The following is a 16,101-nucleotide window of genomic DNA, read 5'->3' on the forward strand; positions in this document are numbered from 1 at the left end:
ATGCTAGCACACCCCAGATGTACAGGCCACAGAGGTAAAGCAGGTTCTTCTGTGTGAAGGACCTGACTCTGATGGTGCACAGAGCCACCAAACCTTTACACCAGCTGGACAGTCAGCAGCCAGGATCCAGCCCAGGACCTGGAGCACATGCAGAGCAGATGTCTCCAACACGCTCTCCTCCTGAGAAAGACCAGCTTTGTTTCAATACAATTGTACAAATTGTGTAGCAATATAAAGGCAATTTTCCCAGCTCACTGCACCAGAGATGGATCATTACTAGCCTAGGTACCTGCTGACCTTATTAACTGCTGGGGCCTTGGCCCAGGGAGGAAAGGTGTCAGCTAACCCCCAGACTTTCTCTGTTACTGGTGCAGGTTTGCAGCCTCCTCTCAGCAAGCCCTTCTACAACAAAAGCAAATTGGTTCGAAGCCGGGAAGGGCTGCTTCAGAACAGGAAAAGACTTCCGCTTCTGTTAGGCTGCTTTGCTAAATCTCCCCTTTGATCCCCAGGGAAAGGGACAATTTGGCAGCTGGAAGACTATTGTGTGTCTTTTGCTATAAGTAGCTGCTAAAAGCTTGGTTGAGAGCTGGAGTGAGTTGTATAACTACACAGCTAACAGGACTGTGCCCTAGCAGGCAGATAAGACCAATTTGTCACTGCGGAGAAAACGGCTTCAAATAAGGGAATGAAAAGTCCTTTTCCATCTACTAAAAGTGAACAGCATGAGTGTTGTTATAGGTCGATTATCATGAACCTCAGGGACTGGAGCAAGCCACAATAGACAGATCTCATCTCCTGTATTGAAACCTTAGTGCTTTTTCCCTTCTTCAGATTACAGTTGTCCACAGCTGTGCTCTCCCTTAAAAAGGGAAGCTGCCAATCGAAATCAAATTCTAACATCTGGGTTCCTAGCAAAATTCCCCAGCACCTTCTGAAGTGCTAACATGTGCAAGCAAATGGAGCCATCATGGTAAGAAGGCACCAGGAACAGACTTACAAACAGATTCAAATGTTTAATAACTTCCCAAGAGTGAGTATTACATCCATATTTAGAGTATATATAAAATAAGAGATGGAAAACCAGGAAAGGAAAATAAAATTGTTATCTCCAAGAGGGCACACTTAACCCTGTAATTCCTGCCGAATCCTCTCTTTGGATGCACAGTGGCCACTTTCAGCGACCCCTCTGTGCAACACAAGGGATTAGGTACCACGCCACTTGCATTGTTTAGACTCAGCATTTTAGGAATGGCCAGGAAATCTCTGATTCCGTACAACTCGCACACCAACAACGCAGTCCCAGACCTGTTACATGGTTAACTGTGTCCTGTCCAGAAGAGGGATCCCAGATGAATCAAATTTACCCTAGGCAAGGTGAGCTGATCTAAAACTTGGTTTCAGTAGGGCCTTCTCTTCCACCTGCTTTTGTTTTCCTACCGACCCCAAACATTTCTTGCGTCTCTTCCCGACACGGTGTTATTGCTGGACAGAGCAGGGAGAAGAAAGGACACACTTATTAGACACTCAGCATACAGGCAGCACCAAGCAGACTGTACTGGGAGGACTCCAAGTGTTCCCTGGGTGCCTCTCCAAGGCTGCAACAGCCCAGAAAGTAGTGACAGGTTCCCTAAAGGCATTATCTATTGAAAATACTGCCTTTTACCTCCCACCAAGATCAGCGCCCAAGTCCCTCCTCCTTCAACTCCTAAAAATTTTGCCCAGGAGTCTTCTCTACTAAAAGTAGAGGCATCTGCATTGGGACAGCCTGGCTCTGGCAAAGAAAAGGCTTCCCCACTTGCTCGAGGCTACTGCCAATATGCTGGGGACTCCTGCCCCATCGCTGTAGAGGAGGAGCTCAGCATCTCCTCCAGCCAAGCAGCCACAGTCTTGCCCATCCCTTTCTCACTTCATACCACTACCATCTGCACTAGGCAGGGAAGAGAACCAGAGGGGAGTAAGTTTTGGCTGGAGGGAGGCAAATGACATCTCTCCTGAGAGACGAGCATGGAGCTGCAACCAGCTCTTACAAAAGCCGTTGCATTGAGTCACGGATTAATCTGAAGGTTACCAAGCTGCTCTGCCCAGAATCCTTCAGCACTACCTGGATGGACACTAGGAGTGGAAGCATAGCTCACTCTAGCAGAGTGAGCCCACGTAGATGGGAATGACTATTATTTCCTTGTTGTTTGGCAGGAAACCCATTCAGCAATACACCAGACAAAATACTCACCCTCGCACCAGCAAGGGTGCTTCCTGGCTGTATGCCAAAGCATAAAACATGCTGAGAGCCACTCTACTCTTAAGAGAAACTTCAGATTGCAAAGGCAGAGGGAGGAGGAATGTTAGCCCTGGTCCACTTATTGCTCCCACTCTCCTGGCCCATGGCTAGCTCACCTTGGCCTTGTTCTGGACAGGCAGATACAGCTTGAATTCAGCTGGGAGCTCATCCTCTGAGTAAAGCCGGTCGGAGAAGTACACCCGTCGGATGCGACAGTTGGCATGGATCTAAGAGTCAAAATAGAGAGATTCCCTTTTTCCATATGCTCTCTCCACATTCAGCTTTGCCTTCACACAGTGGCCTGGATTCCTTAGTTCAGCAGCCTGCCCCCTCTGAAGCCCTTCCAGTCTGCCCATCACTGCTGGGTGGCTTCCCCCTTCTGCCCCAGCGCCCTCACTGCTTTCCTCCAGAATGTCTCAGCATGCCATCAATTCTCAGTCGGTCTTATGGGGACTGAAAGCCAGCAGACCTACAGCTCAGTGACAGCCAGCAAAGTATTTTGTTGGCTTCACAAGGAGGGAGACTTATTTTGGCTACCCTGAGTAGTTTCCAGCCTGGGCCTTCTCAGGAGACTTCACTGCCTCTCTCCAAATCTAGTTGGCCCATGCTTTCTGTCCTGTGCTACACGCTCTCTCCAGCAACTCGAGCAGACTCCAGAAACTTGCCCAAACTCTGGCATCTCCACAAATTCAGTTCCAACCTAGTGGCTTAGCAGCAGAAGATTCTTTGCTGTGAACCTACCTCCATTTCCCTGCTGGCATCAGCACTAATGAGGAAGACACTCTCAGCCTGCTGCATTTTTAACACCCTCTCTTTAGGCCCTCCATGAGGAAGGGAATGAGACTGTCCAGTCTGCCCATAAGGCAGAACTGCCACCAATAGCACCCAGCAACAAAGTCATCATTCTAGCTGCCTCATGGGACAAAACACATGTGAGAAGCTAGACACTTCCCAGATGTTTACCCTCATATCAGCAGACACCATCACAGGGAACTGCAGCATTAAGGAAAAAGGCGTTCTCTGTACGCAGATATTCCTCATAACAATTCATGTCATTTGACATAGCAAACGTGAATACCCAGCACTAGGGCCAAGTCTCACGTTCCCAAAAGAGACAAATATTACTTCAGCTCTGGTTCAAGAGAATCAATAAAGGCAGGGCCACTCCACCACCTTAGAAAACAAGCCTAGTCAGGGACACGTAAAGAACATATCAGCCGGTGTCTGTACCAGCTGGGCAGCCACAAGAACGATTGTCTGATCCAGTCATGCCTGACCCATTGCTGTCTGGTGTGTTTGAACAGTGCCGCACTACACAGCTAACTGAGCAGGTATTCTCCCAGGGGACGTGTGTGGTGCGCTGCTGCAAACTAAGTGGACTGCAAATTTTACCCTAGTTGACAGCCAGAAAGAGGAAAATAGAGACAGAGATGGGCTCTTTCACCCCAGAGAAGCCTAGTGAAGTGAGGCAGGACTGAGATCTCCATTGTCTCAGAAGGGCCTTCGCTCTCCTCCTACGGCGTGCCACAAGGAGTGGGACTGGCAAAGCAACCAGCGGGGTAAAGCCCAGACTCCTGATCTCCCAAGAGCCTGTCCCAGTCAGTCAGAAGACTGCCACCAGGTGACTTCTGTATGCAGAACAAACCTGTTTCGTACCTGAACTCTCAGGGTCTCGATGTAATTTGTCCCATAAGCCCGGCGCGTGAAATCTGAAAGGTTGAACTGAATTTGGTTCCAACCATCATCCAGCCGCATAGGCATAGTGCAGATGAAGGGCTTCACCCGAGTCGTGCTCTGGTAGTTACTCGCTCGGAAGCGCCGGCGTACGTTCTTATCATCCAGAACCTGGGGTGGGAAAGCAAGGCAGCTGATTCAGGAGCGAGTGGCTCGCAGCTCTCCGAGGCAACAGCCAATCTAGACTTGAGCTCTATTTGTCTAGAAGAGAGGGCTTCCCTATTCTTACACCCTCCATTTCATAGCAGAAGTATTTTTAAGACAGCAAATTGACCCAGTTTCAGAAATAGCCATGAAGTGCTTGTAAGCTGACTGGTGCTCCCACACTGTCCTAGCAGGAGACTGACAAAGCATATGAACAGGAACCCACAACTGTTCTGGGGACCACACAGTGTGTGGAACAAAGACAAGAAGACTGCAGGCTTCTTAGGACCTTCCTCAACAGTTACTGCAAAGACACTTTCCAATTCCTGGAGGGACCTCCCCACTCCGCTCTCCTCACCTGCACTTCAAAAGTGAAGTACTTCTTCAGGTTCTTGATGATCATCACTAAGAAAGGTAGTTTGATGCCCAGGGTCTTCTTTGGGTCAGCAGGGCACGTGATGTACGTGGTACTGAGAGGGACAGAAAGATGCTTTAGCATCTCATAGGGCACAAAGCATACAGCTGAATCCCAAACCTCTTACTTGACCTAATGTAATCCTAGAGGACAGGTAGACAAAAGACAGCTGTGTCTCAGCAACAACCTATAGGGCTTCCTATAACAGGAGGGACTTTCAGAGGTAGTAGCACAGAGAACAAGGTAAGAGGCCCAGAGAGTGTATTTCAAATCACTTTTCCCACTTAGGGCATGGAACACTTTCCTAGACAGCTTCACCTCCCTAATTTCTTAACACAGCCTCCTCCTAGCCCTTGACAGAACAGGTAGAGCCATCCAGAGCACAGCATAAGCCCTGTGTACTGTATATGGCTAAGAAAACAGAGGCCACGAGCCCTAGAAGTACACGTCACATCTGGCAAGTTCTGTATCAACACATCTTGGGATGAAGAAAAGCGTTGGCTCAGCCTGTCTGTAGGAGAGGAGTCTCCACTGCCCTTATAAGGAGCGCCCTGCTCTCAATCTCCCCTGGAGAAGCCTTGGAGACTCCGAACCCGTTAATGGAGGAGACTGCATCTCTCCCCCTAGTCGATGAGGACGAGGTTGTTAAGTAAAGCACCATAAGCAATTCCCCTCATAAATCTCCCTTTGATCTTTCTTCCTGCTGTCAGGAGAGTAACTGTCACGTGGGGAGAGCAGCAGAGCAGGCCTAAGACAATAAAGATGCAGAAGGCAGAGTGCTGCTTTGTCAGCAATTGGCTGCACTGTGTGGGGACCAGGTATCAAATATGACTTTTTTCCTAACTGACAGGAAAATAAAGCAACTCCTCCCTTATTCCCACTGAGGATGACAGAGAGCTCTACAAGTGTGTCAGAGAAAGGTACAGTAGTTCCTCGGTGCTAAAAAAGGGTGGCAGCGATCTGACCCCAGATCACTTTCTTCTATTTACTGATTACGAGACCATGGTAATGTCTGAAGGAAACGGCTGCTGAGCATCAACATCCTCCGCTCTGCTCCAGGACCAAGCCCCCAGCGCATGCTAGGAGAGAGCGAGCCTTCTTCTCATACCTGACATTAGTTCCTTCTATCTCCAGCACGAGCGACTGGATGTCATTGTCAGTGATTCGTTTGATGTGGCCATTCCGCACCTGGAACAGAAATGGGGGGAGAGAACACAGAACATTACTTGTAATGGGAACAAGAGATACCACAGCTCCAGCACGAAGGGGACAAAGATCTGGAGAGAACCTGCCTATATTCACTTGCCTCCTATTGTCCTGGCTGTCACTATTTCAAAGACTTTGATCATTACCCTAGAGCGCCAGAGCTCCAAGTAAGAGTTTATGGCCCAGCACACTGCATGGACACTGAGCATAAGACTTCAATCTATCAAAATACACTACACTGAACACAAATGACTCAAGCCTCACACAAGAGGCCCAAATAAACAAATAGGAAAAATGTTAGAACAAGATCAAGCCAGACTGGGATAAGAAGTTAAAAAAAAATCAAAAAAACAAACAAACAAACAAAAAAAAACATCAAGAAGCATCAGAGAGAGAGAGGCTAGGAAAGGAAGCCATCAGCCAGCTACTAGTCACCAAGAGGACTTGCTTTCTATTGCTGGACATGACTGACTGCCCCTATGCAAAAGCAAGGCCAGAAGAGAGCATGGTTAAAATTCTTTGTAGTTACAGAGCGCACACAAGTGCGGAGCCATTGTCTGTGCTGTTAAGTGGCACGGGGATTCAGCTACACGGATGCAGCCAGCTCCCCGCAGAGCTCAGGGAGGCCAGAGCAGAACCAGGAGCCAACACAAACTCGTTTTTCTCTGCAAGTAATGTGGCTGAATCCCAGGGTCCGAGGATTTATTTTTTTAATGAAGCAGCTCATTTCCCATCAAATTTATCTCCATTTAAAAGGCACTTTTGCTAATTAAGCCCTTTCCTCTTCCCCAACGCTAGATCAGCAAATTGCAGCGTTCCTTCTGGTTCCATGTATTAATTTCTTTAACATTTATCACTGCTGACAATATATAGGATACATTAAGCTTCTAATGGGATGGTTGCATTCATAGGTACAAAATGAGTTACAAGCTTGGCAGTTCATCTTCAAAACTGCTAAGTTCATTTCTTCATGTGGACCTACCTGAGCGATGCTGCATACATTTGCTGGAAGAAAGAGATAAGACCTGTGAACAGTTCACCTCGCTGGCCTGTCTCTGCAGTACAGGCAGTTTCAAGAAATCTCTGCCCGGATCATCTAACTGCTGCCGATAAACATGAGAACGCAGCCTGCCCTGCCAGACAGTTCTTAACCCTGTTTCAAGCCCACACAAATACTTCAAGAAAACCTTAAGCTCAGAGAGAGAAAGACAGGATGATCCTTACAGGATAAGTCTTTCTCCTTTGCATCAGATGCAGCTCCCATGGATTTACAGGTCTGCTTAGGAGAAAATGACTGCACTGGGTCTGGACAAGTTGGCAGCTTTTTTGTTTGTTTGTTTGTTAAATTACCAGAGACTGGAACCAGGCCACTAGAAGCTCCACGTGCCTCTCTGCATTAGCAGTAGCAATTGGCATACTGCAAATTAAATCCTGGAATCTACAGGGATACTGCGTGCTGATTTAACACCAGGAAATAACCCTGCTTAACCAGGTCACAGCAGTACGCCAGAAAGCCTGCTTCCACACCATGTAAGACAGTTTTCACTAGGGGTAGCTTACAACTCCTTAGAAGGGAGAAGGTTCTGGTTTGGACTTCTCTGGAGAGGACTGTAATAGAGGAGACAGTTAGCTAAATATGCTTTAAATTGATTAGTCAGCAGTGTCCCTCTCTGCAACCGGGTCACATTCCTTAGTCTGTGAAAGCTTTTCCTTCCCCAGATTAAAGAGACAATGTAAAAGCAGCAAGTCGTCTTCCTCAGCATTGCCAGAAACAGGATGAAAGACAGCAGAGAAGAAAGGAGATAAGAAAGAAACATCGGCAGATTGTGGCTGAGGCCTTCATCCTAGTCCCAGCATGGTACAAACTTGTGTTAGCTGCACTGCCACAGCAGCTGGAGAGATAAGGTAGGCAGGTCACGCAGGCGTCCTTGCACACAAAAGACAGCCTGTCTGCGCGTGCCTGCAGCGAGCGCTTCCAGGACAGACAAGCAGATATTTATGAGTATGACATCAGCCCAAAGCTTCTGACCCAGAGGCAATGCCCACCGGATCAGAAGTCCAAACAGCCTCACCATGGCGATAAGATAAGGCTGAGCTGCACTGAAAGCGCTCGCAGCCACGAGGGGCTCAAAGCATTGCCTTCCAGGGCGCAGCGGCACACCGAACCCCCTCCCCAGCCAAGCGGTCACGCTCAAGGGGCGCTCCTCGGCTTCCCCTCTGCTTTTATACAGCAGCTATCGTTCTGAATACGCCACAGAAAAGAAAAAACAGCAAGCATCCAGCTCTCCCTTCCCCTCACCCAAGCTCACCGGAGAGCCTTGCTCCCCCCTCCAGGAAGCTGAGCTCCCCTTGCACGTGCTTCAGGGCCTGTCTCCCTGACGGGGGACACATTTCAGTCACAGGTGGAGGAGCACTTCTGTCCCTCCGCCCAGCTCCAAAGGTTGCTTCCCCACAAGCTCACGCAAAGCAAGAGGCGACCGCTGATTCCGTCAGCCACATCACCCAGCAAGAGCGCTCTGTTCAGCACCGAAAGGCAAAGGATGCACGCTGCTAAACCAGCAGCTGTCGTTCAGCAATACCGCCGAGTCTTCAAGGGTTTTCCATTACTTCAGGGGTGCTCAAAGACATAAATTTAGAAAAATTTTGAAACAAAACACTCCACTTCTCTACTTGACCAGTATTTTCCAGCCATCTTAAGCCTAAGAGGAGGATTTTTGAAGCTGGAGGAAAAGCCAATTACCCTCTTAAAAACAAAAATCCTACAAATGCCTAATGTACTCTCAGTTAGGACAACCAGGAAGTTATCTAATGTCTAAAGACATACTGAAAAAGGTTTTTTTTTAAGTTTTTTTTTTTCAGATGCACATCCCAAAGCTGGCAGGGTTTAGAGGAAACAACAGCTTCAAAGACAGCCATGTCTGAACATATATACATATTTTAAGGCAGACGATGTTGCCAGTAACATATTGTCAGACAAACGTAACAAAGACCACAGGAAAACAAGTAGATGAGTTCTCCTACACAGGCTGCGCTATCCTGGAGGATAAAGCAGTTCGAGGCTGACCTCTGGAGGCCCACTCCTGAATTGTTTCTGTCTGTCCAAGGCTGGCACCGCCGTTGTTAAGCGACCGGCTTCTGCACGGCTGGAACCGTACTAGCAACGGCCGAGCAGAAACATAGCTGTCGCCACCTTCATCTCTAAGACTCCTGTTGGTACGGGTACGCACTCACCTCTAAAGGACTTTGCTAAAACTTCTCAAGCCAGGTGGCAAATCCAGAAGGGGCATGAAGCTTTTGTGCTACCTTCCTCCCTCAAGAAGGGAAAGGGGGTAAAATGAAAGGCAAAACACAGAAGCTAAGTGGCGTCGCTGTAGCTTTTGATGCACAGATTTGGAATGAGGATAAGCAGCATGGACTGTAACGTTCAAGATGCAGAGACCTGGGGCAATCCAGGCTGGGATGCCGTAGGGGAGCAGCGAGGGAGGGTCCCCACTGTATCGAGTCAGAACTGCTGCAAGAGAGGACTCGGCCACAGCATTAGCAGGCACTCGGTCCCTGCTGTGTTAATCAGGGAAATTGCCATCAGAGAGCACTCATCTGACATTCAGATGGATATTGAACGCTAGCTGACCTCACATCCTCCCAGTAGCATTTGAAATTGCTATGATATTCTGTCTCGATCTGTCAGCAGCAAGAATATAGAGAAATTAGTAAGAGGATCAATAGATTTGACAAGTTTCATTGAACTGTTTCCATTTGCTCTGCAGAAAAGCTCCAGTGAGTCCCCCAGAGACTGCTAAGTGCCTGCCTGGACACTGGCAGCAGAAGGAAAAGCAAGCTGGTGGGATGCTTCAGGAATAAACAGAAGGCTCTGAATGCAGACAGATCTTGCAAACCTTGCCTTGCAAACAGGTCTCCAAACACGGCACAAGAAGCTCTGGAAGGCAGGAGAGGATGAGATTACAGGCCAGCGGTTACTAGCTCTCTGCAAACACAACTTAAAGTGGAAGTTCTGCCCACAAGGATGGTGGGATAATTACCAAGCTCTTCCCAAGGCCTAGCCACTTCAGTCCTGCCAGAGTCCCCTGGGAGGGGATGCTGGCATGCAGCAGGACAGAGCAGATTTGGTAGGTCTCACTGCCAAGGCCCACCCAGAGCTTACCCACAGCCCACTGTGGGGAAAGAGAAGACAAGGGAAGGATAGCATCTTAATACAAAGAGTGAGAGGTTACAAATTGTCTCACAGTGTAACAAGAAATGGCTTCTAGTGCCCAATTTCCAGTTCTATATTGGATGAACAAGCCTCTTAATTCGCATCTAACCATCTCCATTAGATCATCAGCACAAAGAGAACATATCCTGCTAGGGCTAAACAAGAAGTTTTTTTCTCCATGTCACAAAGCTCTGAGACTCCATGAATTCTTCATTTTGCAGGAGGAAAAAAAAAAAAAAAAAAAAAAAAAAAAACCACAGCCTGTTTGCATTGCAAAGATGTAAAGAGAATCCATATGAAGGCAGATAAGAGTCTGCTAATCGGGGCCTTCACCTAGGACACTGGAGGGCATCAACTCCCCTGTTTTCAAACCACACCAAAACTACAGGTGTATCTCCTACACCCCAGGAAATGGGAGCAATCACTTATTTCCAAGTTTAGGTTGCTTTTCCTCTTTCCAGAAGCCTCAGCCTAGCCCTAAGAAGCCTTCTCCAGCAGATGCCAGAGCTGGAAAATTCCTGGGATGTCTGGGTTTGTTGGAAAATGTTAATAAAATGTTAATCTATCCAAACAACTGCACTGGAAAATCCCTTACCAAGCGTGGACATTTACTCACTTAACATCTGCAGTTGTTCCCAAGCCCTCTCTTCCAATATGGTCTGCAAAACCAGCACGTGGTCACTATGTTCAGCTCCAGTAAAACCACTCAGTCCAGCAGCAGCCACCACCAGTCCAGGGTGCAGTCTGTGACCATACATCTCCATCACACCGGTAAACATGGTAACAAACGCAGGGCACAACCTTGTCGGCAGGAACACGCTGCACAGGCCAGACATGGGGTTTGCCCTAGAGCTTTGCCTTGGCAAGTTCTTCCATCAAGTCGGAAATTTCATCAGCAGCTTAGCACCCAGTTCCTCACTACCAGCAGGCTGTACAAGGCCATCAGCACTCAAAACACAAGTGGCATTTTCCCAGGGTATAAGTTCACACAATCTTTACAGTATCCAATAAATGAGGCAAGAGCACAAGTACGATTTTTGAAGGGACCAAGGAAGGGAGTGATGATAACCACTCCTTAAAGGGTAAAGACTTGCAGGCAGTCCTCTTCCTCAGTTCCATGGCAGCATGATGTCTTACTCCCTAAGTGCCCCCCTACACTTCCCATTGCTGTTCACGTATCAAGTGTGTAGGATCAGCAATGACAATAATGTTTTAAACCCCTCACCCCAACTTCTTTCAAATGGAAAAGCAAGTTCAAAAGACTGAGCCATGCTGATACCCACAGGTAAAGAAGCCAAAAAACCCTCTCTGACTTCCCTTCACACCTTTGTGGTCATCCTCACAAGCTAGCCCAAGCTGGACATGCGTCCTCAGGGCAGACAGGTGCCTGAGCAAGGAAGAGCACCCACACCCAGCTCTGTTGCTCACAAGGGAGCAAGGATGTTGCCACCACAAGCTCTACAGCAGGTGATGACAGCTCAACTTTTTCCAATCTTTTCAGACCCAATCCAGTGATATTTTGCACCTGAATGGATTGCTGCTTTACACCAACCTCTGCAGGCAGACTTGCTGCCTGACATCCAGGAAGCCGCACAGTCACTACTGCATCGCTCTGCATAGCATCATAGGATAAATCATGTTAGAAGGGACCTCAGGAGGTCTCTAGTCCAACCTCCTGCTCACAGCACGGTCAGGTCAGGCTATGCAGGGCTTTATCTTTGTCTAAGTGCCTTTAACACGTCCTGTTCTTAAATCATTCAGATAAGCTGCTGACCCCTCTTCAAATTACAAACGCTTGAACACAAGGCCTAATGCACTCACAAGAAAGAGTGCAACAGATACACTGAGGCACATACACACAATCAAAACAGGCCAGCCCATGCCAGGCAACAGTCCTTCACAGAGGAGCACGCATGCCCTGCTGATGGGAAACAGAAGGGGTTAGCAGGGCCTGTCCCCCATCCTGTGACTTGTGAATATTCACATCACCCTCCTGAGGTCCAAAATATAACACTGCTGTCCGCTTTGGAAGCTTTCACTCCTACCGAAACTCCATTAGAAATTCAGGTTAAGATTATGACATGACAATAAACATCATAACCTTAGAGAGGGGAGCCAACTCTCAAATGGTATCGCAATTGTTTTGCAGAATCACTTTTAAGGAGTAACAGTAATGAGTACAGATTTACAGAGAAGGAGATAGAGGTAACAGCAACAGATGCAATACTTCCAAGCTTTCCAACACAGGCAAGAGCTCACAGATACCCAGGAGAATGCAGGGAACCTTCAGTATCACCATTGTAGAAATGGTCAGAAGAGAAAAAAAAAGAGAGAGAGAAGAAACATTCGTGACTTTGGTGTACACCTAAAGGACTAGCGTAAGGTCTAGCTTTAAGTAGCTTTTGGAGGCCATATTAAAAAATGAGCCATTTCACGAGAAACAAGAGAGAGAGAGAAAAAAAGACGCCTATCTCGCTGTTACATGGAGAGTCCTGCTCGGCATCGATCAGCGTATTTCAAGCGTCTGACTTTTTTTTTTTTTTTTTTTAAGCAGTCACTTTCAGTGCTTCCTTGCCCAGCTCCTCGCTGCCCTGCCATCTTTGAGCGGCCGCTCTGCTCAGCGGAGAAAGAATAAATGATTTTAAAAATTAAAAAAGAAAGAAAGAAAGGGGGGGGGGGGAAAGAAAGAAAGAAAGCGCCGAGGTCGCGGCGCGGGGACCGGAGGGGGCCGGCGCCTCCCCGCAGCTTCTCGGCGGCGAGAGCCCCCCGCCCCGGCCGAGGCGGGCAGGGAGGCCGCCCCGCAGCCCACCGCCGCCGCCGCGCCGCCTCAGGAGGCCGCGCCAGGCCGCGCCGCCCGCCGCCGCGCACCTTCTTGTCCCAGATCTGGAGCGGCTTGCTGCCGATGCTGTACAGCACGGAGAGGAAGCCGCTCTGGAACGTGTTCTTGAACATGCCGGGGCCGGGGGGAGGGCGCGGGCCGCGGCGGGCCGGGTCGGGCGCGCTGCTCCGCCGCCGCCGCCGCCGCCGCCGCCGCCGCGCAGCCCAGGCGGCCGCTCCGCGCGCGCAAGGACACGGCGGCGCCCGCGGATCCCTCCGCGCCCGCGACGGCCGCGCGCGCCACGCGCCGCACTTCCGGGTCGCGCGGAGCCGCCGTCACTAGGGAACTACTTGCCGCGCGCGCCGCCACCGCCGCCCCTCCCGCACTCTCCGCCCTCCGTCGGATCTACTTCCGGCCGCCCGCGGAGGGGGCGCGCGTCGTCGGCGTGCGCGTGTTGCCCTGGCAACGGCGGCGCGCGGCCGCCCCGCCCCGCCCCGCCCCGCCGGGGGCGGAGCCGGCGGGGGAGGCCGAGGGGAGAGGGGCTGAGAGGAGCCCTGGGGAGAGGGGTGGAGGTGGGGAGGCCGGGGGGAGAGAGGGGCTGAGAGGAGCCCTGGGGAGAGGGGTGGAGGTGGGGAGGCCGGGGGGGAGAGGGGCTGAGAGGAGCCCTGGGGAGAGGGGTGGAGGTGGGGAGGCCGGGGGGAGAGGGGCTGAGAGGAGCCCTGGGGAGAGGGGTGGAGGTGGGGAGGCCGGGGGGAGAGGGGCTGAGAGGAGCCCTGGGGAGAGGGGTGGAGGTGGGGAGGCCGGGGGGAGAGAGGGGCTGAGAGGAGCCCTGGGGAGAGGGGTGGAGGTGGGGAGGCCGGGGGGAGAGAGGGGCTGAGAGGAGCCCTGGGGAGAGGGGTGGAGGTGGGGAGGCCGGGGGGGAGAGGGGCTGAGAGGAGCCCTGGGGAGAGGGGTGGAGGTGGGGAGGCCGGGGGCAGAGGGGCTGAGAGGAGCCCTGGGGAGAGGGGTGGAGGTGGGGAGGCCGGGGGGGAGAGGGGCTGAGAGGAGCCCTGGGGAGAGGGGTGGAGGTGGGGAGGCCGGGGGCAGAGGGGCTGAGAGGAGCCCTGGGGAGAGGGGTGGAGGTGGGGAGGCCGGGGGCAGAGGGGCTGAGAGGAGCCCTGGGGAGAGGGGTGGAGGTGGGGAGGCCGGGGGCAGAGGGGCTGAGAGGAGCCCTGGGGAGAGGGGTGGAGGTGGGGAGGCCGGGGGGAGAGAGGGGCTGAGAGGAGCCCTGGGGAGAGGGGTGGAGGTGGGGAGGCCGGGGGCAGAGGGGCTGAGAGGAGCCCTGGGGAGAGGGGTGGAGGTGGGGAGGCCGGGGGCAGAGGGGCTGAGAGGAGCCCTGGGGAGAGGGGTGGAGGTGGGGAGGCCGGGGGGGAGAGGGGCTGTGAGGAGGGCGGTGCCGAGGGGTGAGCTGGGACACCCCTCCTGGGCCCGGTGGGTGGCCGCTCTCCCGGGGCGGGTGTCCCCAGCGCTGCTCCGCGGGTGGAGCGCGCCGAGGATTCAGCCGGGCCCGGCGTTTCGGCGTCCGGCCCTCCCGGGAGGCGCTGCGGGGTGCTGCCGGGCCGGCAGGAGCTGCGCCGGCCGCGCACGACTGCCCCGCGGCGCAGAGGCCGGCGGCTGCGGGGAGCCTGCCCGTGCGTGCCGTGCCTCGGCGTACGGTCCTCCCTTCAAGCCTCCCTCCACCCCTGCAAGCTTTGGGGGTCCCTACCGGCCTCCATTCCCACGCCTATTCAATCTTCCCAGTCCGAGCCCGGCTTTGGGGGGGACCCGCGTGTCGCTGCTGATTTCAAGCTAAAAAGGCTGATCCGCGGTGCTTTGCGTGAACATACGTTTGAGTAACGTAGCGCAGCACAGCACAGCTAAGGAGGGACCCTGAAAAGCAGCCACACCCGACCTCTCCGCTAACGTCAGCGCGTACCAAAAAGCCCTTATTTCAGCAATGAATCCGAACGCCTGTCACAGGGGGCAGCGAAAGAAGCGGTGCCTGACGCGAGTCCCCGTAACCGTTCAAGATGCCCAGGGGACAGAGAAATCCTCGTTGCATATGACTGGCGACAAGACCTACTGCACACGCGATGCACAGTCCTCTGGGAGTGCCCGGTGTCGGATGGGCTCCGGGGGCAGCTCCTCCTTGGAGCTTTTCCAGCTGGGAAACCCGGAGCCTGGGCCCAAAGACCTGCGCGGTGAGAGGACGCTGTTGTGCCCCTAGTTGCCAGAAGCGGACGCACATCCATAGCCAGTCCACTGTAGCTAATGAATTGACTAACATTAGATTTAATGAACGCTTTTGACTTACATGGATACATTTTTGAGATGCCCCAGTTCTCCCCCTGTGGTTTGCAGCCGCCGGACAAAAAAAGGCTTCTTGCTTTTCTGTTTCTGACAACGCGTTTCTTTTTTTCTTTGAGTGTTTCACAGTTTTGGCCCTCCTGTGTTTTGTCTTGGGGGTCTACATTTTTCTCTTCACTAGTTATAAAAGAACGGAGCATCTGGACAACACGTGCACCACTTTGGTACTTAGCCTAGATCTTGCATCCCAGATTCCCAAGGTTAATTTGCCCCGTGTTTCTACTGGCAGCGGCCATGCCCAGCAGCTGACATTCGGCTGCCCACACCTTTGGTCAGGAGGGAAGGGAAGCTCGTTGCTGTCACACGATGATTCCCAGAGCTGCAGCCATGTGCTCAAAGCTTTTCGCTTCTGTCGAGCACTGATGCGGCACTAACAGGGCGCTCTGGTGCCGGAGGCTGCTGCCTCGTTAGATCAGAAACTGTCTGCAAAATCTGCGTTTTCCAGAAAAGCCTCCTACACACCGGCTGATGCAGGAGATCGTCCCACTGCGGCGTCACGCTTGCTCTTACGATGGCATTTCCCCAGAGAGCATTTCAGGCCAGAATTATCCCATTTCAAGTGTTGAAACGGGCCAGATTCTGCACTCACTGACACCAGACGTAGCCGTTGTAAGGCAGACCAGACACAGTGGGAGGAAGGGGAAAACACTCGAATATAGCGGCGGCAGCACCTTCAGTACAATAACTCCAGCTTCTGCTAAGCGCCAGTCACATTTGCTCCGAGCCACAGCAAGAAACGCCGGCGCTGCGCAAGGATCGCTCCCCAAGGAAGAGAGGGGAACGGCTCTGGCTGCTCGGCTCATTTGAGGTGCAACCTGCTGATCTGTGCTCACGTAACGAATCGGATTTCTGCGTTAGTGGGAAGGGATGTGCTTGCACTCCTAGAGCAGCGCCGCCGACCCCCAGGC

General features: G+C 51.9%; 1 protein-coding gene across 2 annotated transcripts; it reads right to left on the reverse strand.

Moving 5' to 3' along the window:
- Positions 1 to 993: 993 nt before the first annotated feature.
- CFAP20 (cilia and flagella associated protein 20) lies at positions 994 to 13,003 on the reverse strand. 2 transcript variants are annotated; one of them, XM_062586288.1, is made up of 6 exons: positions 12,859 to 13,003; positions 5,680 to 5,759; positions 4,515 to 4,626; positions 3,935 to 4,123; positions 2,395 to 2,505; positions 994 to 1,482 (listed from the first exon to the last, which is right to left on the reverse strand). In XM_062586288.1, exons 1-6 carry the CDS (start codon positions 12,940 to 12,942, stop codon positions 1,477 to 1,479), a joined length of 582 nt encoding a protein of 193 aa, XP_062442272.1. In that variant the 5' UTR covers positions 12,943 to 13,003; the 3' UTR covers positions 994 to 1,476. The 2 variants fall into 2 exon arrangements, with proteins under 2 accessions (XP_062442272.1, XP_062442271.1); XM_062586287.1 differs by lacking the exon at positions 994 to 1,482 and having other exon boundaries at positions 2,386 to 2,505.
- Between the last annotated feature and the right edge of the window lie 3,098 nt (positions 13,004 to 16,101).

This window comes from Rhea pennata, chromosome 13 (genome assembly GCF_028389875.1).
Source record: "Rhea pennata isolate bPtePen1 chromosome 13, bPtePen1.pri, whole genome shotgun sequence".
NCBI lineage: Eukaryota > Metazoa > Chordata > Aves > Rheiformes > Rheidae > Rhea > Rhea pennata.